General features: G+C 41.4%; 2 protein-coding genes across 5 annotated transcripts in view; both read right to left on the bottom strand.

The window, feature by feature from the left end:
• The window catches only part of LOC139618125 (extracellular serine/threonine protein kinase FAM20C-like), a 35,613-nt gene extending 20,456 nt beyond the window's left edge, over positions 1–15,157 (bottom strand). The window contains exons 1-3 of the mRNA XM_071473785.1: positions 13,745–15,157; positions 12,850–13,034; positions 9,509–9,587 (exon numbers count right to left, since the gene is read on the bottom strand). Of these exons, the coding sequence (XP_071329886.1) occupies positions 9,509–9,587; positions 12,850–13,034; positions 13,745–14,304 (824 nt within the window). The 5' untranslated portion in view covers positions 14,305–15,157. The remainder of the gene's footprint in view (positions 1–9,508; positions 9,588–12,849; positions 13,035–13,744) is intronic.
• The window catches only part of rps2 (ribosomal protein S2), a 338,696-nt gene that overhangs the window by 158,349 nt on the left and 155,675 nt on the right, over positions 1–24,672 (bottom strand). The window lies entirely within an intron of this gene.

The following is a 24,672-nucleotide window of genomic DNA, read 5'->3' on the forward strand; positions in this document are numbered from 1 at the left end:
GGGAAGCTTAGGAATTCCCCCATCCAGTATTTTAGACTATAATAATATGATAGGATGGCTGAACAACGTAACCACTTAAAGCAGTGACAAAGACAGGGTCAGGAACCACAGCAAGCATGCACAATTGCAAAAATATAATTCACTTGGATGTGGTGTAGCACAGAGGAGCATGCACACTCTGGTCCACACCCACAGGCATGGAGACTAACATAAATGCACAAAAACACCCACATATATTGTAGGTCTACATTTCAAATATTAGAACCAAACTGGCTTCCAGAGTAAACAGACATCTTGATCTGTCCATCAAATCTTCATCCTTTCACTCTACTGCATTAGTGTCTGAGGATGACTGAGGGAAACCACAACACTCGCAAGTTGGTGACCCTTCATGTCCTCAGCAGAGTCACAAAAGTAACTACTTTATCTCTAAATATTCACTTGTGTAGACAACTATTTTCATATTTTGATATTTCTTTTATAGTCAGTCTTTTATGATTATAGTTTGGGCTGTTGTTCTAATTGGTTATAACAGAATTATAGTCACAAAGCTAACTGCTGAGATCTGGTGTTGTGGGGACACTGCTGCAACAAGGCAAGAAACATCTACTTTGTCTCATTTTTTCTAAAAAAACTGAAAGTCACTGCACCCAAAATCCATTAAAGGAACAGTCTGACAGTTGGCAAATATACTCTTTGCTTTCTTGCTGATGGTAAGATGATAAAGTTGATACCTTTCTCACATCTGTATGGTAATTATGAAGTTAGCAGCTAGCAGCCTGTTAGCTCAGCTTAGCACAAAGACTGAAAGCAGCTAGCCTGGCTCTGTCCACAGGTAACAAAATCTGTCAAAATCTATCAGCACTTTAAAAGGCTACTAGTATTTTTTTTTTTTGTTTAATCCAAACAAAAAAAATGTGTTTTACAAAAAACAGTGTCAGACTATTTCTTGGCCTACAACAGTAAGTCATCGCAGGTTGCCTGACAACCTCAAGGTGATATAAAGACTCCAGAAAGTTACTGTGCAAACTATTCAAGCTACTGAAGAGAATTCCTTTATTTTTTTTGTATAAACTGTGTGGAGTCAAGATCCTGTTGAGGTATGAATCCAGCTGCCAGGGACTCTACAGTCATTTCCCATAATCAGAAACTACACACACGCACACACATGCAAATCACTCAAAGCATTATCTCCAGCAACTTGGTTGGCCTGTAATCACATTACGATTAGGGTACTCACAGCTTTGCCACATTATACACTGTGAGTACATTGTCAAACAGAGGGAGAGAGAAATCAGAGAGAATCTAAAAATACAGATCAGAGACGCTCTGAACAGAGGCGAGGGACTAGCTGAGGATTAGTACTGCCTCATTGAGTCAAACAAACAAGTCCATAAAGGAGCACAGACAGGCGGTGGAGACAGAGAGAGGGATGGACAGAGAGAGGGAGGAAGGGACGGATGGTGACGAAAAAAACACCACTTCCTCAAGAACTGACCTAGTAAAACATTTATGAGAAAAGAGCAGGGAGGGTGTATGGGGAGTTTAATGCTCAGGAGTCTAAAAAAAGACAGTCCTCTGTGTCTATGTTGGAAGTCTGTGTGAGTGTACCTGTCCAAAAAAAAAAAGAAAGTTATTTCAGATTTGAGATAACATACAGGCATGCTCAGTGCCAGATGTTCCACTGCTGACCTCCTGAAATGAGAATAGACACCAAACTGAGACACAGACAAATCAGACATGAGTGAGACATGAAAAGATGTAACTTCTTTTTCAGCACATCCAACAAGCGGAAAAGGAAGGAGTCTGTTGTAAATATGACTGATTGCAGAACACCCAGATGTGTGGTGGCACCCAAACACACACTGTAATGATGAGACATGATTAGATAATAGGCAGAACACACATCAATGATTGACACTTCAATTAAAAATATTCCAGACCTAAATTCTGACTCCATTAAGACTTCACCAAGATAAGTCTTATACTCAACTCAAAGAGTGTGTGTGTGTGTGTGTGTGCGTGCTCTGATGGCTAGGCAGATGTGACAAACCACTGACTGCAGCTGGTTACATGACTGTTAAAGCAGCACAGCAGTGCGCTAATTGACTGGTTCATTTCACAGTCTACAAGAGGTCAAGGCATCACAGCGCCCACACACTGACTGCACTGGACACAGACCAACAAACACACACGCAAACATTCATGGTTGCCCAGCTATACACACTTAAAGTTCCAACACATGCAAACAACCCAAAATTATTTGCTAAGCAACATCACAGTTTGTGAAGTGTGAAGCTGTGAGACCAAGGATTTCATGAAGTGGGTTTGTTTAAATGGATCCCTGGTATAAATAAAAGAAAAAAGAGGGCAAAAAAAAAAAAAACAAAAAAAAACCTACAGAATTTACATACATGGTAGAAAGCCATGCTGAGCCTGTTGACATTATCAGCCTCAAGTTGGATGACACAAAAATCTTTAATAGGCTGAATACCGGAGAAGGAGGAGAGAGTTCAGGAAAGGACAACAAAGGAGCTTGGGGGTGGGATGGGGGGTGGGGGGCTGTGTAAGATGAGCAGTCCTCAGCCACATTAGAGCTGCTTAAAAACCAAATTAATCTTAAAGACCTGCAGAGGGAGTCAGTAGTGCCCAGGGCCCAGAGAAGAGCCGCTGGGTCTGGCCCTCAGCGGCTGCCTGGCTGCAAGTACAAAGCTGCATGAGAAACAGATGTTGCAAATGCCTGACACCGGAACACTCTCACTCTGTGTGTGTGTGTGTGTGTGTGAGAGAGAGAGAGGGAGAGAGAGATAGAGACAATAAAATGCGGAAGAGAGATGGGGAAAAACACAGCAGATAATGTTTGACAGCAGATGTTTTCTTTGCCCCGTATGTTTCTCCGTGTCTGATTTTCGGAGCTTTCTAAAACGCTGAACAAGAAATGTAAATGAATCAGAAAAGAATGAATTGCAGCTACTATTTCTGCCACAACTTAATGTTAGTTCAAGAAAATCTCAGTCTTCTAAAAGTACGATAGATTTAAAGTAAATTATTTGATATACCCAAACATATTGCCAGAAGAATGTTGGTATTGGAAGACTGTGTAAAACCCCAAATTTAGTTCAATGATTCAATGTTTTTTTTGCCAACGTTTTTAAACTTCTCACTTTCTACAGTATCTGTGTATGGTAACTATGGTAGGCTATAGTTAAGACTTGGGGAAGGTTGTGGTTATGGTAATTATGGTTAATATAAAGGCAAATCATAATTACAGGTCAGTATCCACTTCATTAATTTTTGCCTCACTATCATAAAAAACAAAATGCTTCCTGTATTGACACTGAACTCTTTAGATTCCCAGATGAAGAACTTAAACTTAGCCGTGGTTCTCACCCCTTGCTTCATTAAGTACAAGAAATTCTAAAGTTAAAAAAAAAACCAAAAAAAAAAAACGCTAGCCCTAGCCTACACTGTAAATCAAAAATAATGAGATTCAATACTTTTACTTTGTTCCTCTTTTAAAGTGAAAAAACTATGCACCAATTGCATATTGGTGCAAACTTTTGAGATAAATAATTAGTTTCACAACATTACAGGGAAAAAGTAATGACTTTACTCAACAATATGTCAACACACTGAAACCGCTGGGAAATGTTGTACAAGACTGTTAAGTAACATTTAAGTGTTTCTCTGTCTACATCTATCAGTTACAGTGTAGACACATTTTCTCTCTAACTACCTCATACATCTGACTTTATGCCGCTTTAGGTATATATTTTATTCTTCCTTCTCTTTCTCTCTACACACACAAATCTGCAAATACAGAAAAGGGTCCAAACAATAGTGCAGTATGGATACACAAACAAAAGCACCGACATACGTTCTCTGAAGTGACAACACGGATCAAAAACCACTTGCCTGACAAATAGAAATTTGAAAGAACATACACACACAATTCACCTTAAATTTATAGCCTCCTCCATCTCTGACCACACCTGCGGCCCACAGACTGTCATTGATTTCAAAAGCCAGGTCAGACAAATTACTTGGCATCCTGAGCTGCTGCTCTGTTTCCTGTCTGTTGATTGGTCCAGTGCGCCTGTGTGTCATGAGAGGGCTCAATGGGACGACTGTGAGGCTGCTCTCTGATGCCAGGACAGCACAGTGCGGGGGGGGGGGGCTGAAAACCTGAGGAGTCTCTCCCTGCCAAAGCACCGTTCAACCAGAAGCGGCTGATGAAGCTAGAGAGTCGTGCAGCCAAAGTTTACATAACCTATCAGCAAGTGAGAAGATAAATGTGGCAACTCAGCTGAAGCTTTTTATAATATGCAAGATTGAGGTCAGGGGGAAAACTTCATCTTGGACAGTAGGACGAGGATGTTAATGTGAAAAGCTTTGACATTTCATCACACTTACAGTCTCTTCATGTGCTTCAAGGCTTTTTGCCTTGTCATGGTGAAAATCATCAGGGAAGTGTTAAATGGTGAGTGGCCTGGAGTGAATGAGCTTGTTTTCTTTTGTGTGTGCAGGCAGAGTGCGGACTCGCAATCATCACCTTCTGTGTAATATACCCACAGCTCTGAGTGAGCGGCTACAGCTGCGGCTTGGCTCGCTGCTTGTGGATTTTCCAGTACCAGCTCTGGGTGATGGAGGGTGCATGAACTCCGTAACCCCCACAGCGTCCCTCTCTTTGCAGCTTGTATGTGCACGTATGTGTGTGTGTGTGTGTGTGTGTGTGTGTGTGTGAGAGAGAGAGAGTGCTGCAGCTGTGCGAACAGCTGTCTATAGTAACTTGCTTACACACACCCAAAAATGAGCTCACGGCTTTTCAAAAGTGCAGTCAACTTATGAGAACCATCGGCATTCTTATTTCCTTCGTGGGAGCTCTTTACTGAAAGACTGTTAGACAATTGACAAAGAAGAAGAAACACCAAAAGAATGCTACAATCTCAACACTATTTCCCCCCTTCCACGCCTAAAATAGTGAGAAAGATGTTAGTGAAGCTGTGATGATGAATTCAGGAGGGGATTTTGTGTGTGTTTGTCCAGTGCACGCCTCGCATGCATATATTTACATGCATATGTTTGTGTGCTTATGCATGCATGTGTATGTAATCATGCTGCATTTATCCATGAAATGAGACTCGCAGGTTTTTAACAATGGGACTTGTTAGGATTGTGGCGGATCTATTGAAGCTTGATGAGATTTGGCTTTTCTACATAATGTGAGGCCATTATCCTTCTCTGCTCTTTGCGATTCATCAGGTCTTTATCCATGATTGTCATTGCTTCTGTGAACAGGGACAACTCAATCTGTGGACCAGATTCTCTTGCCATTTGGTCCACAGATGCCTGTTATCACAAGTCACAAGTTTACAGGATTGTGATCCAGGCTTTTACATCTGAAATCTCTGTGGTTGAGATTAAAGATTAAATGGAAGTTCTTGTATAGAGGAAATATTTGTAGGCAGTAGGTGAATTCACCATAAAACTCACCATAAAAACCACACGCCATCAACGACACTTGAACACTTCTGTTTCCTCCTGCATTTTACCAGATGCATGTAAATCAATAATAAAATAATCAACGTGGTCAGATGAATAACCATAGCAGGGACAGGCCATCTCTAGAGGCCATTAGATGCTTTCAGTCTTCATTGAATTCCCCACTGTCAGAGCAGATCCATGGAGGAATGTCAGTCATAACCCAACTAGGGCACAGCAGACATGATGAGGACTCCAATGGACTTGTGGTTATGAAACAGCCTGTGGATGATAAAAATGAAGCAGCCTCTTGGGTGTTGCAGCTAAGAGGCTCCACAGCCAATCCCACTGACTTTACTAGCACTAAGAGCCCAACCTTGTCAAAACTGATCGGGTTCATGCAGATGAGGACGCATTCTGATTCCCCACGGTGCTAACGGATGGGCATGTGTGCCCTATATATATGTTCCAGCACTCGTGTTTACATGTAATAAACCCCGTGTGTTGATATAACAGCTCTCGGCAGGACTGGAGCATGAAGACAACAAACATGGACGATCAAAGTCATTTCCGCTATTTTTGCAACGCATAAAGCATTTTGAACTGAGAGACTATCAACCAAATCAAAGTGAGGGGGCTGGAAACAGGCTTGTCAAACAGTGCGTGATGGAGAAATTAATTCTTTCTTTGCATATCTGAGGCTTACTCCCTCCCTCAGTCCCTCAACCCTCCATCTGACAAATCCAATTAGCATGACACGAACATTATGGTTCTGTATACACACTACAACCAGCATCTTGGCAGGGGATGGGTAGGATCGTCACCGGAGACATGAGCCAGACAGACACCGAGGCCTGGCATGGAGGGTCTCCATTCGGCCTGTAACCTGGCTCAAGCGTGGAGACCCAGTTCCTTGACAGGTTGGCAGTGCTATCTGTTCCCCTACCCTCTGGTCACTGCTTCACATCTGTCTTCCAATACCAGCCCTCTCTCTTTTCACTTGCCACTTCATTTCCCTCCTTCCTCTATAGCCTTTGACAGTTTTATCTCACAGCCGTCCTTTATTCCCATCTGTAGGTCAAATTTAATCTATTTTTGTGAATTTTTGTTGGCTAAAGGAAAGATTTTCCCACGGCGACACCATTAAGCTTCATCCAGTTTTGACTTTTTAGTAGTCAGGGCATTTTGATTAGTGCCTGCAGTTTTGCACAGATGGACCTGGAAATGATTTACAATATCCACAAATGAGGAACTATATTCAGAGGATACATGTTTGATTATCAGTTGAAAAGGATAATAAATACTATAATAAATCCTTGGATAGAAGAAAAATCAGAAGAGATTCGTTTTTTGTGGGAGAAAACAAGCCGCTGTAACCTAAAAGACTAAAAGAGCACCTTCCACCACATCTTTAAATCACCAAACACAATTATAGAGTTAGTCAGACGGATAAAACGAAGCTCCAAACTTTTCTCCCAGAGCAGTGCAGAGAAAACGTCGCGTGGAGGTGTCTGGCAAGCTGTCAGCCTGTTTAGTCTCCTGGCCCATGCCAGTGTAGAGATTTGCATTTGACTCAAAGGAGGCCTAAAACATCAAAGCCTCTTTTGAAGCACCACTTGATGCTGCACAATGGGACAGGTGAAAAAAAAACAATGCAACACAGCAACGCTCTGAACTACTGTACCCAGAATGCACTACCGCTCCTAAAATAAAAGTGGGACACATCAATGCCGTAACAGGAACAACAGAACTTCACAAGGTACTTTAACAAAAGTAGAACAAAGATTATTTTCCTGCGTTATTTCTCTCAGGTATTTTTGTATTTCCGCTCTGAGGACTTTTGTATGATAATGTAAACACTGGAGACAAATGATAGTGACAGTCAAAGCAAGGAGTTTGAATAAAATATGACAGGCTAAATAAAGAGCTGCAGCAATCTGTAGCATGTAATTCAGGAACTGTCATATAATTACTGTCAAAACGGTTTGTGACAGCAGCTGGGAAAGACTGTTTTACTTCGATGGACTGGAAGAAATCAGCACTTTTACATTTTCAAGTTCCCGGGACAGAGTGTCAAAATTCTAAGTTTACACCATTATTTAAGCTTTAAAATGAAATTTAGAGCACGTATGATTTAATCATATCTGCTCATCTATCCTGTAGATTCTTATAACTCCAACCCTTAGACTTCAAACTTTCAATCATCTGAAGGAAAATGGAAAATTGTAGCAGCAGATGCACAACTCTGAAAATTCACTGAAACCGTGCATTACTGTGACAGTAAAATTTAAATAATAAATAAAGTTTTGACACTGAATGTTCAGCAGCTTTAATGAGTAGTGATGTCACACATTAACACAACCTCTACTCCCAAGGGACTCATTGTGTATGTTCTGCATGTAAAAACTGCCTGTGATCTACATGTCTTTAACAAGACACTGGATTTAAGCTTATGATGCACAACTTTCTCCTTGTGCTGTTAATACCACAGGCTGCCCTGAGGACCGGCCCAGGACCTGAACGCGCCTCAACACGACACTTCTGCATACTACTCATGCATGCGCACATATTGTCCAATTGTCCATGTTGCCTGGAAGCAGCCCCTGAATCTCTAGTCCAGTCCAATAGCTACTCAAAAAGTACCCACACAGACACACATACACAAACATGGGGTAATCTCAGTTCTTGTTAGATATGATTACGCCTAATGATGCCAGCTGGGTGCTGCTGTTGACTTGAAAGGGTTGTATGTATGAGGGCTTTAAAAGATGCTCAGATTGACATTGTTTGGACCATATTCTCTGAGGCCAATTTATTAAACAGCGCCTCACATCCCAACAGGCTGCAGAACTCAGCCACTGATTGACCTTGAAATGAAATGTCAAGTTAGGAAACAGAAAAATGACTCATTTAAACATGCTGAAATCTTTAAGTGCCTCTGCTGCTGATATATATGAAGGGATAAAGTTGCACTGCATTCCGGTAAAAGAGGAGCTGAATAAAGCATTTGAACACCAAACACTGGGTGAATAAACTTGAATAAAACTTGAATAAACTGCAGCCTCTTCATAAATCAAACCCTGACAGTGAAAAGATATGCAGCAGCAACATTTCATCATTCATTTTCAAGTTGATGTTGAACTCACAGGCCTGAACTCCTTATCCTCCCACTAATGTGACTTTGGCTGGTATGGTAATGGGCTTGGTTCACTTGAAATAAAGAAAAATCACAATCTATACCTGTGCAGATCATCATGATGCAACACTTTGAGTTTTCACAAGCATCACTCACAGAGACACTCTCTCTATCTGTCTCTACCTTTTTCCCTCTGTCTCCATAGCCTTCTCCCAGAATCAAATATTCTCCACTGAGGTTCCCATATAGAAAGCCCTTCTGCATTTCATGGCAATCAAACCAGGTTCCTGAGCAATTACTTCTGACTGCAGCCCAGTTGACCTGGACATTGTTTATCCCTGTTGGCATGGGGGAACAATCGGGCAAAACTCACTGACAGCTGAGAGGGAGGGTATTTCTTTTTCATGTGCAATGCGTCTTTGGCAGTGTATATGCCTCCCCAAAGACGCCTTCACGATGGCTCAGTGCTCATTTTAATTAACACATAAGCCAGTTGATGTTAATTAAAAAGCAGACAGACGATTCCCCATCAGAAAAAGATCACACAGAGGGGAGAGCTGTGTATCTAAACACACTGAAAGATGCAGCGGCAGCACTTGGCACTTACTCAGATGAGATTTTGTGTAGCCCTCTTGAAACATATGCATTACAAGTGGGCGCATCAAACAGATGTATCGAACACATTTTTGATGTTAGTTATTTTTAGGGGGGGGGGGGGGGGGTTGCTGAAATCTGAGAAATGTGTTTAAAGCCAAGAAAGTACTGTGGGTACTCCGACAATGATAATAATATCTGCAATACCCACAAGATGTGGCGTAGTCTTAGTATGTTAGTGTGTAGTTTAACTGGCTTTAACTGTGCTGTCATGCAGTCAGTTGCTGTGCTACTTACTTCATGGGCTTGAATAGCGCTTGTCCATAGTTCTGGAAAGTCATGATCAGCTTCAGCTGGGTGCCTCCTGATTTCATGGCTGGGAAGAAAACAATGGAGTTGTCAGATCACTGTCTAAACCGTTTAAAGCATAAACACACACACACACACACACACAAAAACATAAATATACACAAATGCACTCGCAGATATGCACAGCTGTTCCCTTATTTGCCAATTTGGAGAAAGCAAATTTGCATGAATGCATAATAGAGCTATCACATCTGCTGACCAATTTTCCAGGCACTGTACAATCAAAGTGCTACTGTGGCAGTTAGAAGCTGGATGTGACTGTGAAAAGCATCTGCTGAAAACTAATATACAACTGGTTCTGGGTTTGACGGAGGGATGAACATGGAAGTGAACAATTTTTCAGAGCGTAACAGAGTGGCTGTGGCTTCGAGGACAGAGAAAAAATAAGTGAATGAGTGAAAGTCCACTGAAACTTCAGTTAAGCAGTGCACTATTAGAGTGCATTTATCCTATGACTTAATACTCTGCATTTCACCGAAAATCAAAAAATAAATATTCCTATTCATGTGTGTTTTTATGCACATGCACCACAACATACCTGATTCTGGATTGTAACACATGGTCAGCGATGATACACACTATGTGACCACTTCCCCTCTTGCTCCCACAAACTGCCCTCATGCAGCCAACCCTGGGACAGAGAGGAGCCAGGGCACATGTCTCCGACCATCACTCATGTCTCCAAGAGGCTGAGGGAGACTTACTGCGAGCTTCCTGCCTTCGTCCGGCTCAAACAAAGGGCCGGTAAGGCCTATCTAAATGCCTTGTGTTTCTGTCATAATGGACAGGATTTTGGGGGGATTTGGCCATTTATTACAGCGCATTAACTTGAGCACATTACACAACACGGTGCTTCTGCCTAACCCCAATATCAACATAAGCCCCCTGTAGTGGACCCACTTACTGACTGGCTTGCTGGCTGAGTAGCTGGCTGCACTCTACCCCCTGCACAGAGCTGTCTTTCGTGTTTATTGACTTTCTTGCTGTTTCTCTAAGAGCTCTCTCAGTTTGTTCCTCTGTTTTTCCTCCTCTTTTTTTGTTTGTATATGTCATCCTTTTACTCGTATTCTCTCTGTTATGCTCTGTCTGTCTCACTTAATCTTACTCACCGCTGGCAAGCCTCCCCATTTACTGTGACTCATTTGCAAAAGCTTTTGAATTTTACATACACTGTTGCACAAAGTACAACCTACATAACCTAAGGTCAATGTCTTTCCTTTACGACAGAGGATGAATGCTGTGTGAAATCAAAGCCAGAGAGTACACTGAGAGTATTAGGCCTACACATGTGCCAGATTTGCTGAAGCCAGGTCAAGTGGATGGTCACCCGGAGTAATCTTTAAACTTGCAATAGCTATACTTCAAGCATAAAACCTTTGAGAGATTGCAAAAGACTGAACTGTATTTTAATGCTGTGACCTTGAACCCATAAGCCACAATCCTTGAGGAGCTGACCTCAATTCACTGCTCAGTGCTGGCTGTTTATAAAATTTTGTTTCTAATCGAAAACTACAAAAGGTAATCCCCCTGTGGAAAACCGGGCCAAAGCTCAGTTGATTGTTTCTGTGGATTGTATCCGCGTTGACATGCAACCAAACATGAACAACAGTGATATTCAACAAGACATTCTGATTCTCCTAAAAGCCATCTGTCTCAGTATCTGTGAGTGAATGAATGTGTGTCTGTTCCTTTAACCATCTATCTCTGGCCCTGTTTCTTCAAGCGTCCACAAATGAATCAATGTCCCTGTCTGTCTTCGTCTCTACACCTTCACGTTCTCTGGTCTTTCACAAAGCTCTGAGCCTCATCCACCCACCACCATCAGACCCCCCCCCCCCTCCCATGCTGTGATGATAAATCCATCCTGCTCTCACCTGAGCCGCCTCACGGTACTGTGCGTATGATTTATGAGTCCAGCTGAAGACTGAACAAAAGGCCACAGCCTGCTCCAACAGAGAGACACACACAGAGGGAGGGAGGGAGAGAATGAGGGGGGAGCACTATTGCAGAGAAAATGCTGAACAGGGAAACTTTCTAATGCTGTCTCTGTTTGGTAATTTTAGTGAGACAGATAAGTGGTAAGTGTGTGCACCAATTATGGGGCACAAAAGCTGTAATGCATGCTTCCAGGCACACACACAAACACACAGCCACTGCACTGGGTTTTCTCAGACAGTGTTTTTATAGGTGTGTCTGGGCACAGATTGATGGTTTATATACGGGACAAAAAAACACACACAAACTACTGAGGAGCTAGGAGGGCTGAGATGAGTAGTGTGAATGATGGTTAGCTGCCTGTGAGAGATGGAGGGACTAATAACAATGCGACAGCCGATACGGATAACCAACACACACCAGCAGAGAGGAACACTATAGCAACTAACTATTTAAGTTAGTATTGTGATTAGTCACAGCCATGTATCTCCAAAATAAAGTGCATTTACAGTTCATCATTTACAGGAAAAAAATGGAGAATGATACAGATCAGATTACATTTAAGCTTTCTCTTACAAAGTGCTGACAGTAGTCAAATAGCTTGCAGAGAAGACTTGTCTTTAATGCTACTTCTGCCCCCCGTCATATATTTTTACTTTCTGCAGCCGCAGACTGATGTCTTGATGCTCAAGCTCACTCACTTCTGCAAAGAATTTGCGCTGATTTCATGGCTACTTTAAAATCAAAGCATCTGCAAATGACAGAAAGCAACGGCTGTTTAGGAATGAAAGCAATGTTTAGACATTCAGACTTGGTAGAAGCATATTCTTCTCAAATGTTCTTTCCCTTTAATTTGCCATTGGGTTTATGTGAAAATGTTTAGTAGATGTGTGAAGTTTTTTTTATTTATTTTTTCTTAGGGGATTTAAACACTTGCATGTTATTGAATGAAATCACAACTTCTACACAGACAGCTGAGCACTGATTTCATAAACTCACACACATAAGAAGAAGTGACTGTGGCCTCACACACATGTTGTGATTCATGGTACACTCAGATCTCACACTCAGGTTTCACCGGTTTGAGTTTTTTAATACCACAAGTGTAAATACTCTCTATTGTATTTACCATGCAGAATTTTAGTTGCATTTATATCATGGGGAACTGAAACATTAGACTGACCCACATACTGTATTAATGAAATTCATTTATTGAAGTTATCGAGTCAATGATGTGAATAAATGTGAAAAGAACAGAAAATGTCATCACTCTAACCTGTGCACACACACACACACACACACCTTAGTGACATAGCTCTCTCTGACTGACTCACCCACACTAGTGATTCTCTGTGTGACCAGGTCCTTCAGTAGGGCGTCCAGCACGGGACTGTGTCTAGCATACAGCTCAAAGCGGTTGATCCCGATGTGGAAACGTAACCAGTTAGGGTATGATTCTGCTGTCACCTCTCCTGTTGGTGAGAACTCCTCCTCCTCTTCGTTCCCCTGCTCATTGTGCCTGAAAATGAGGAGAGGAGAGGAGAAAAGAGGAGAGGAGAAGGAGAGAATGAGAAGTTGTGGTGCAAGCAGAGATTAAGATTATTTTTAGTGTACGTAATAGATGGTTACAGTATTTGTTAGAGTCTCTTAATATAGGCTAACTGTATCAGACCAAATGATGCTGAAGGGGCTGGCACAGAACACTCCATCTTAATAACACGCACTTATTATTATTATGAATATATGGTTAAAATGCAGCCACAATGATCACAGATAATCCAAGTACATCAAATAATCCAGCAGGACGGTAACTCGTGAGTTGCGTGCTCAAATGGATAAAATGGCATGACAATAGAGATAATAGAGATGGGCGGATGGAGCAGATGGATGAGTGGACATTATACTAGAGGCAGAGAAGAGACAGAAACTGACAGGAGGGATGGAAGGACCCGTCTGCTGGTTGATGACATTTAAATAGATAGATAGATAGATAGATAGATAGATAGATAGATAGATAGATTGATGTTTGTGGGCCTGTTTGAATATGAAGCAGCATGAACTTGTTTCAAACAGCATTAAAACCTTAAGAAACACAAAAGCTGATGGAAGCACTGTACTTACTGGCATCCCTTCAGCTTTTTCATCACCTATCACACATGCTGAAAGCTGTCTGACTGTTCACTGTCCCACTTGTAACCCTTTAAGTTTAACAGATTCCCATCATCTTACCATCCTTGGTTCCCTGCTGCTCTTGGGTAAAACCTGATGTCAGTGTTGACGTTAAACAAAGTGTCATCGTCCGTGAGGGGGGGAAGGTCAACCTTGTATAAGGGATGGTCAAACAGGGCAGACAGTCGGGAGACACCCTGGGCAGGGACGGTCCGACCCCCACTCGCGTCCCCGATGAGCGGCTTGTGGTCCTCCGCCTTCCCCACCGACGCTCTCATCCGCCTGAAGCCGTCCGCTCTGTCCCCGGCTGCCGTGATCTTTTCCAGGGAATGGGACGTGAGGTTGGAGCTCGGCTCGTTGCTGAAATCCTGCAGGATTCTCAGCGTGTGCTTGTTAGGCCAGCCCGCTTCAGCCGCCGACCTGGCGCGCTGCTTCCCCCAGCCCTGCGACTCCCCGCCCGGGTGATGAGCGCACTGACAGCCGCCGTCCCCGCTGTCCGCTCCCGCCGCCCGCTTCTCCAGTTTCGGTAACAAGTCTATCATGATGTGCATGGTGCACGCTACCAAAAACACCATGAGTATCAACACTCTGAATTTACGAAACAGTATCATCTTTATCATGATTTCTTTACACTGAGTAAGCTTTAAGCGCAGCGCACCTTCCGGCACCGACACTGATGTCCAGTAACAGTGTTATTTGATGACAAAGCAGCGATGTTGGTTTGAGGATTGACTGTGATCATTGCAAACATAATGCGTTTCAGCCTATGTTAACAACTCCATGATGCGCCCAGTCTTTATTTTTTACAATGGTCCCAGTTCTTCCCAGGCAGGTGGACGGACCGACACATCGTGGGCGCTGGACACTTCACTGGCAGCGGCTCAAAAAGTGATCTTCATACATTGCGTTGTTGAATTTAGTATCAGGAGGACGAAGCGCTAGGTAAATCGTTAAAGAAGAGGTAACGGGAGGGAAGGAGGGGGGGGGGTCCTGTTAAAAGCCCCGATATTCTTCCCAAAACCTGCTTCCTTGTGTTGCTGCCAGCAAGGAGTGAGATGTCAAATGTGTCTTAACTGTCTTTCGGGAGAAAAAGTAGAACGAGAGACTGATTTAGTCCATAAAAACACAGCCTAATAAGGATGAATTTATAACCAAAAAAAAAAAAAAAAAAAGAAAAAAGAAAAAAAAAAAAATCCACCAAAATAACAGGTGATCCGTGGCAAAGATGCTTGGATGCTGTCCCGCTTCTTGACAAGAGCTGCTGCTGTCTGCGAGCCTCGGTGAAGTCGAAGGGACCGGCTGGCAGGTGCAGGTGCAGGGGTCCTGTTTGTCATTTGTCCTCTTAACACCGCCTTGTCTTCCTTCCAAGTGTTCATCCAGGGTGGGTGTGTTAAATATTATGATCGGAGCCCTCGGAGCCCAGCCTCGGTGGCGTCATGAGGAAGAGATTGGCTGCGTCCGCACATACAAGTCGCACTAGTGACATGAAAGGCGAGCTTCGGGGAGGAAAAGCTGTGGACTGAAACCCTTTGAGGCTGCAACTCTCCTGAACGCAGCCAGGGGGCGTTGGCACAACCTGAAACGCTATTCTGCAGGTACAATAGGTTATATGATCTGTGTGTATGCATGGCCTACCTATACGCTATTCTTCAAAGTGCCCACTGAACCACTGGTTCGCAAAGTGGGCTCTGGGGGCCCTGAGGATGAGCCCAGGGGTCACCAGCAAAAATGAGGAATCACTGCAATTCACTGTTATGTGCATGAGAGGTTTACAGAATTACAGATGGCTGTACTGTACTCTGTCGTCTCCAGTATAGACAGAAACTGAACTGTTTTACTGGAACAAAGGTTTTCTTCCATCTGTGAGTCTGGGAGCTTCTGTCATACAGGGCACAGGAGATGTGTTTTGACTAAATTATTTAGAAAATTTTAAAAGCTCTGAAAATTGTGGAACAAATGCTTCATGATTATAGAGCCCAATACGTTATAATCAGACATCCTTATTTTGTCTTAGAAACGATCCAAAACTCAAATGTATTCAAGTGTAAAACTGAAAAACAGCAAGTCATCATATCAGCAAATATTTAGATTAATAAATGGCTTTAGCAATGATGTGAATCTAAAAAAAAAATGCTGTTGATTAATTTGTGGACTGACTTATAGATAAATCACTAATTGTTTCAGCACCAACTGTATGCCTCTTTAAACCAACACAACCATAATGAAAGAAATAGATGAATAGATAAGCCAATAAACACACTACAAAGCTGAGACTCAGTTTACGGTTGTGTTTATGCCAACCTGAATTTAAGTCCAACATTCAACCATTAAATTCAAAATACTTTATTAATCCCTGAAGGGGCAATTTCAGTTAAACGAGTTTACCAATGCAAATACATATAAACAACTGTGACACAATTTGTACGCATAGAAAACAACTTAAACACAAATATTATAATGACAGAAAAAAAATTGCATTGAAATACGCAATGGTTAATGTCAGTTGCCAGTCAGCACCCGGTTGTAATATCCAATACCACAAAGGCACATTATGTCAGACTGTGCAAAAGTACAAGTGCATTTATCAATCTAATCACAATGTGAACTGAACATTTATTGCATATAGAGTGATAAATGCACCTGCACCTTTGTGCTTTTTGACATAATGTGCCTTTTTGCTGTATTGTATTTCTGACAAGTAGATGGTTGACTTACTATACCAGCCGACCGTGCAGTTGGCCTGTTCGTGCTTGATTGCAGGGAGTGGCAGTCGACCATTTTATTTGGTGAGCCATGAGCATTGTAAGTATAAAACATATACAATCTATATGGACCCAAGAAAACCGGAATAATCAACTAAAAGCAGCATAGAGCGGCAAAGTTGGACGTGGATTTGATGCTAAAGAGAAATTCACAAACAGAGTCATTTGATTCAGTGTTAATATGAATAACATGTTTTAAAATATATTTAAATACATTTAACTAGAGGGGAACTCAGAGAGCACATACCTCCACCAAGGCCAGTGTCAAACGGCATACATCAGCCTTCAGAGAAAAAAATAGAAATTCTTAGTAAATGATCCACATCTGCCCCAAAAGCTAATGGGTTCTTCCCTGGCCCATGCTCCATCCCTCCACCAAGTTTGGTGCAAATCAGTTCAGTACTTTTTGCATCTGACCTATAATGTGGTGCTGACCAGATATACGCCTACTCATCATACTGAAGGAGAGTGTGTGTGTGTGTCTTTAACTTTTAAAGTATTGCCAAGTTCAAGTGCTGTCCTCTTAAACTTTATTTTATTCATTTACAGTTTTCAAAGCTTGATCAAATGGTTTCAAATCAGGTTATTTATCGTCCACAAACATTAATCCTCTTCTATGGGCGTTTTGCAGTCAAAACACACCTACCTGCCGTCTTACAGGCTATTTCTTCTATTTGCTGATAAAGTGCAACACACCTTTCATTTAAACTGCAGGGGGACAAAACACTCGCAGCAATTACTGCAGTCGGCACTTAGAGTGGAGCTGGACTAGATTTCTTTGGGACTTCACAGGATTAAATGAATCACATGTTAAGTGCCACAGTCTTCATTTAAGCTGCTGATTGCAGGCCTTCTGACTGCCAGACAAAAATACACAAAAACACTCAGAAAGTCTCTTTGTCACAAAGCAGACAGGAAGGAAGGCATGTTTTCAGATCACTGGAACTACACAAAGTAATAAAATGAACAAATGACACACATTCCTTTGGTGTGTGTGATACACAAGGCTCACCAAGCGGGCTGGATTGGAAGAGCTTCACTTGGCTTCTGCCCTTCCTCCCAGAGGCCCTGAGTTGGAGTTCAAGCCACTGCCAGATTTGTGCATCTAAATTAAACAGGATCTTAACGCTAACAAGCAAACAAATTGTTCTCCCAAAGGCGAGCCTGCTGTCCCACTTCATCTTGCGCTCCAAACAAAACAAATTGGCACGCGCAGACATGTTCGAATCTACTGATACTAAAAAAGGTATTCTATGAATTATATCATTTGCTTCAGTTCAAAGAGTAAAAATAAAAGATTACTGCGCATGAGAAATTTTTGTACACGTTATTGTTGGAGCAGTCTGAGCCTGTGAGCATGCTACAGCTTTTGGCACACAGCATCAGTTTACATTGCCAGTGAGCACAGACCTAATCTACTGTACATCAGCTGTTCAGGGATTATTTGTAATTGTTTGCTAGAAGAAGCTGCATGTGTCTGTTCTCAAAACCTCAGGTTTTTCCCACTGAGCTAACAATACATTTACTGCAAAAAGGTTTTGTTTTACCTGTTTTTGCAAACAATAACTGTCAAACAAGAGGAAAAAACAGCACCTAAATTTGTTCATTATGAAGAAATTATATGATTTATGCTCTCTGTAATAAAGCAATTAGAGCACTTGTGGAAAGTGAAATTGAGAGATTCAGCTTGGATGCCGTTTTCATCCAAATTAATGTGGAAGTACAATGTCAAGATTTAACAAAAAAAGTAATATTCATCCAATTTGTCCAAGGGACCTGAAGAAACAACAAACATGACGCGTCTTCTTCGCTTTGGTTTCATGCCAAGGAGTCATATTCGTATCATTTTCAGTGACATTAGCTCATTATAGCTGAGAAATGTTAGGCAAAAGTGCTCAAGAATCAGCTTCAACCATTGTGACATTTTATAAAACACCAGAAGAGAAATGAAAATACCAGGGTGGTCTTTTTACAGCATGGCTATTCTGTATTGGTCCCCATTAAATTTCATTGATGATAAGTGAACTGCTGGTGTTAAATTCAGTGTTTGACCACTAACGGAGCAACAATTTGCGCAAGTAGCTTTGACAATGATCTAACACACTAGCAAGTCACAAACTGCTGCAAAAGAATAAACACACTTTAATGTTTTAGTATCTACTTTATAATGTTTTTCCAACCATGGAAAATAATTACAATACCATGTTAATAATGTAGAAAACTGTTCAAGAACAACATACACACGTAGTAGGCCATTGTGATAGCCGTCTTCACAGGTAAATGATGTTGAAAAGGTGAAGAATACACCTTCATCACAGCAATAATCCACTTATGTACATTCAGACCTTTTGTTATAATATTTGCAGTGACTACACTGATATAAAAAGACTTTAGAAAGTATGACATAATTAATATAAATGAGCAACAAATTGTTTTAGTTTTTAATATGACCTGTTTCATGGCTATTTTTAAATCTCAACTTCAATAAATGATAATGGCATAGTGCTTTAAGGTTAAGGTTAAGACCATATATCTTGGTATCAGGGAATTGTTCCCGGTGAAATTTTTTCTGCGTCAAACTTTTTTGCAAGAGTTGGGTAACCTTTGACCCAAGGAGGGAACGGTGACGAATGATGGAGCAGTTCAGCTACGCAGGGACCCAAATCACTTTCCATTTCATAGCTGAACCTGGTCTTATACCATTTTGATTAGTCTTGGGTATTAGAGAATGATTCACCTTGTGTTTAAAATAAGATGGGAAGGGAGGAGAGAGAGACGCAGATGAGGTAAAACTAAGGATAAATAAGTCAGCACATACACAGGATTTTGGCCGGGTTTGTCCCATTGGCATCCACCGAGGAATATTTTTGTGTCTGTGTGCCTGAATTTTTGACCTGAGGGCCCCTCTATTCCTCAGGTTGGAAGCAGACTTCCAATCCAGCAAATCTAAACTTGAGCTTTCAGACCTCACTCATGTCAAACTGCAAGATTCAACTTTAACAACAACGTAGACTGGTAACTTTAAGTACCAGGTTAATCCAATTAATCAAACATTCACAATACATCCACAATACATGTATCTCTCTGGGGGGATATATATATATATATATATCTATGTCTGTTTTTATCACTGTGTTCCATAAAAGGCCATACGCTCAGTCACATCAAGCTCTGTTAGGCAGTTTTATGAGCCTGATGATTTGTTAGCAGCTAACTTCAAGCTGAGGAGTAAATGGCTGTGCAAATGTCACATGTATAGAAGTTATAATTGGAGAATAATGTGACTGCATAATAGCAATAAAAATGGTGTTTTGACAAATGGCTTGTCATTGGGCAATGTCAGCATGTCGAAAGAAAGGAGGGTGTGGCTGTGTGAGTCTGAACTAGTGACAGAGAAGGAGAAAGAACGCGTGTGAGGGAGAGTGGTGAGTAATGACACATTTATTCACTTGACTTGAGAACAAGCTGAAAATGGACTTCTCTGGGGACATGAGAGGGACATTGTGTGAAAAGGATCCATCATCGACTATAGGTGTCTGTGCTTTAAGCCCAAATGATTCCATCCACTAACTCAGTGAAATTTGCTTTTGCTCAGACCCAGTTTTAATCAGAGCCAATTTCTCCCACTTTCTTTTTCTTTTTTTCTTTAAAATGACTTATTTTATTGTTTGATATTATTGTTGTAGACTGTGTATGTGTGTAGTGATTTAAATCTGTAACTTTACATTTAACATTATGGTATGCTTTCAGTTTCATTTACTGCTCAGTAGTGTCAAATGGAATGTGCTGAACACATTAATGTTATAGGCTATATGCTTGTTAATGTGTAATGTGAATTTCAATATAGAGCATCGCTGTGGCGCATGGACTGTATTAGTCTTTCATTTGGACCCTCCGCCAATCACAGCATGACACAGAATTAGAATAATGAGCCTACTGGCGTCATGCACAGTGGTACAGTGGTCCCGCTGTGTTGATCTCTTTATCTCAAAGACTCAAAGAGTAAAACTGAGCTCTGGGATTTTAAATTAGGGGATAGTAGGGTGTGACCTTGGAAAGGATGGTTGTATGAGCTTTGTGTGATCAAATGTGTGTGTGTGTCTGTGTGTGTGTGTGTCTGTGCGTATGAAAGGACTTTTTCTGAAAGAGACATGACAATGTTAACGGCGGCTACTGGCCTATCTATCATCAGAGTGCTCGGGTGGTCCATCATCCACTGACAAAGTAGTTGAAATCTTGTTGTCACCCAAGGTCCCACTTCATATACTGCTATCAATGGCCAGATGATGGATGTCTGTCTTTTTCACTTTACTCTGAGGGGACTATCAAGATCAAATAAGCTCATTTTCCAGGATGATGGATGATGAAAACAAATGTGTCATTTCAGATGCAAAGACATACATGACATGACGATCCTAATTCTCTTCCTGGAGTTTGTTTGGTTTTCTCTGGGTTTGTGTGACTTTTATGAAGAATTGCAACGCAGGTGAATTGAAGATTTCTGTAGGTGTAAATGTGAGTGTTAATGTCTGAGTGTTTACCAACGTGATAGACTGGTGACACTGTGTTACCCTGTCCGCACCCAGGACATGATGGAATATGCTCCAGTCCCCTGTTGGTCGGACAAATGGCGGTGGAGAAGTGATATAACTTGACATAAGTGAGCAGCACGGAGTGCACTCATGTTTACTAATCCTGCCGAGAGATCGCTTAAGAGCAAAAGATATCAAAAGTACAACAAAGCCAACACATCTGCTGTCAACACTTCACTATAGAGTTCCTACTTACTGGGAGAGTTTTTAATTCTGCTCTTGATTCAACACATTCTGTGATGGGAGAAGCACCGCGCACATAAGCAATACGTGAATCTAAGGGATAGACTCTCTTCTCTGCTGCAGCCTCCGTCTGTGATTTAGGCTGATGCTTTCAAAATGCCTGAAGGAGTTTTCTTCACTGAGCCACTCTCTTTTAAGGACAGCTGACCAAGCTACACAGCTGATGACAAACACATTGGCTATTGCATGTGAAGCACCTTTTAGTAACAAGACAGCTTCTCTTGCTAATGTCTTGGCCACCTAAAACACCAAGATAAATGTAGCAACTCACCCCCGTCTTTTTGAAATTATTTTTTATATACAATTGATTTGAAGTAACAAATACGTTTTGATGGAAACACATTACATTTCATACTAACGTAATGTGGGAATCCTGTCAATGTGTATCAGGCAAAATGTTCACTGCCAATGTATTTCATCAGTATCTGCTGGTAGCAACTACAGTATTTTTAAACAGTTTATGGTTCTGTTTAGGCACTGACAACACTTGGTTAGTATGATTGTGAACCACAACTCCAATGTCCAGTGTACTTTGTACTCCTGCTATCCACTCGACCACCACCCTGACGATATAAAGTTGTCTGCAGGACTTAAAGCTGTTGAATATTTGTTGCTGTTGTGGATTAGATATTAACCAAAGAGAAAAAGTGTAAGAGCAACTGCACAATAACTGTGTTTACACTGTTTGCTGACTGGCACTATACTGATTGTTAGAAACAAACATTTAATGCACCTCCCATGGACTTCATCAATAACTGTTTCAAACCATCTGTTGATGGTGGGCTGTCTTGATTGAACATCTTGAACTCTCACTGTTGGGCCTAATAACTGAGTAATTGTGAACAAAAGCATCATCTTTCCTCTATCGACATCAGATGCTGACACACCTGGAAGAAGAGCAGACTAATGACAGAGTGGGCGACATGTCTGCTAATTGGTTCAAAAGTGCAGTGTTTGTTCTTCAATGTGGTGGGAAGGACAGATAATCCACTCTATCATAGGCCTCTGGTTCCTCAGATTTACACGTCTTAGTATGAGTGTGTATGTGTGTGCATACATGTTTGTGTGGTTGTGGTCTTATACAACAAAGTGTTGGGTCCAGCCAGAACAGACAACTGGCTGGCAAAATTAAGCCGCATGCAAATGAACACGAGGTGAAAAGAGTATATTTTCAATTTCCATTTAACTTAGTGGTCAAGATGCTTATCACAGGAACCTATTTTAATGACTTTGCACTTCAGAACATTGGAGAAAGAGATTTATTATTGTTGCACCTCCAGCTCCTCACTCACAATGCATATTGTTAACATGAAAATAACAACTGCTGAAGATCACATTCAGTGGCTTGGAAGGTTAAATTAACACCTTGTCCAAAGGTATGACAACAATAACCTAACAGTTGGAGCGGACAGGCCTGTGACTACTCACTGTAGCGGAACAGAATCTTATTTTTCAGCAAGGTTATTGGTTGCAGTGGTAATATGCTGTCATATTAGCTCTTTGGATGTCAGAATGTGATGCCTTAGAGGGAGATCATGGGCTGTATCTCCTCCAGCAGAGCTGAAGCTGGATCACTGCTCAACCAAACAAAAGTAATGCGCATGAGTGAATAATGATGATATTGTTCGCGAGGTGTCACTTCCAATAATGCATGTTTTGGATATTGCCTTTAGCTGGCCATATACAAAAGTCTTAGAGTCACAGTATTCCTGCCTTAGTTTTGGATGCCGTGGAAACAAAATCCAGTACATAGAGGAAAATGATGAATTGCTCCCAATGGCAAATAAGCAAATCAATGCCAAATCAATGTACATGTGGGATATAGGTAATTAATGGACCGGAGCAGTTCCAGAGACTGTTCCCATGGTTTAATCACAGGTCAATGAGGTCATATATATATAAGGTAGCAGTATACATTTAAGGCACAGGAGCTAAAATACTGTAGTGCTTTGTATATTTTACTGACGTCTCCTTAACCTATACAGGAAGTCCAAAATTGTCCTTCCAAGAGAAGCAAGTGTCCCACATGGTTGGAGTGGATAGGATGGCCAACCAAACGTTGGACTTTTACACAGGAGACCACTGTTTTGTTTCCAACCAACAGTCAGTGTCAGTTTCTTTTAACCATGACCACGATTGTCCTCTAACCTTAATGTAACCATGATGATGAAGGTCCCCTTACCTGCTCTGACCAAAACCTTAATTTTTCTCTAATATTAACCGAGCAGTTTTTGTGCTTAAACCTGACCAAACTTTAACCATAACACTGTCAAAATATAAAATTGATTTATTTTTCAAAAGTGAATTGTAAAAGCAAAGAAAAGTCATGTAGTTCCGGCACTAGTCACATCTGATCAGAAAATATGTCAATTTGTCAACTTATTTTATAGTTTACTTTCAGTCTGTCAATCATGGAGATCAAATTTTCATGATGTTCTGGCTTTTAAAATTTATTGTGTACAAGTGGAAACTTTGGGCTGATAGTCCTAGGTCTTGCGAGGCACCAAAAACACCAGGAGTCATCCTCTGGGGACCATGAAAAAAACAGTTAGTTTAAAGCTATTTCCTTTAAAGCTTTAGCTGTTCGTGACTTTTTGTAGAAACCTTAGCAACTTTCCATAGAAGAGAGTCAATTAAGCTGAAATCACAGCAGTCTTTGTCTTTAATTTATATGATTGGTGATTTTGTCAGATGATGTTGTAGTTAATAAAATCAGGATTTTGGCAGTGCTGAGCAGCAGCTTGGAAGCGGCTCAGAAGTGATTGCCTTTTAACATGTAGTCTTAAGGGACCATGTTTCAGTCACTATTTCAAACTTGTTCCAATGTTTGATGACAGAAACAGAAAAACATATAAATGAGAACAACAGGATGAAAATACTGTATATGTGAGCATAGAGAGTAGGAGAGAAGCAAACAGATAAAGGGCTGAAACCGGCTGACACTAGGCAGAATGCAAATGCCATGCGATGATGTCAACTGTTTACAGCTGTTCCACAACAGTTTTTTGCACATTGACCACATGTGGTCCAGCCATGTAGTGGGGTCTGACCTGGTCTTGTTAAAGTTCATTTGCACTCTATGTCCTGCCCCTTGTTGGGATAAGTAAAGATCGTTTTACCCACAGTGCCAGGTTAGAATGACATGTTGTGGGTCATCAGAACAGTTAGGAGACAGTTAGTAAGATGATGTGGCAATCTACTCCACTGATTTAATTGTACATGCAGGATATGTCTGCAATAGGGCAACCTCTGGCCTTCACTTCCTCCTCTTGGCTCTGGCTGATTTAACAGGCTGCTTGTTACACAAGAGTCTGGCATGGCTCTAGTCCTACTGCTGCGTCGCTCGTGGGCCACATCCTGTTACTGCTCTGCTCCCACTCGCTCACAGGGC

The sequence above is a fragment of the Trachinotus anak genome, unplaced genomic scaffold (assembly GCF_046630095.1).
Source record: "Trachinotus anak isolate AG129_WGS33_773 ecotype Australia unplaced genomic scaffold, CSIRO_AGI_Tana_v1 ptg000003l, whole genome shotgun sequence".
Taxonomy (NCBI): domain Eukaryota; kingdom Metazoa; phylum Chordata; class Actinopteri; order Carangiformes; family Carangidae; genus Trachinotus; species Trachinotus anak.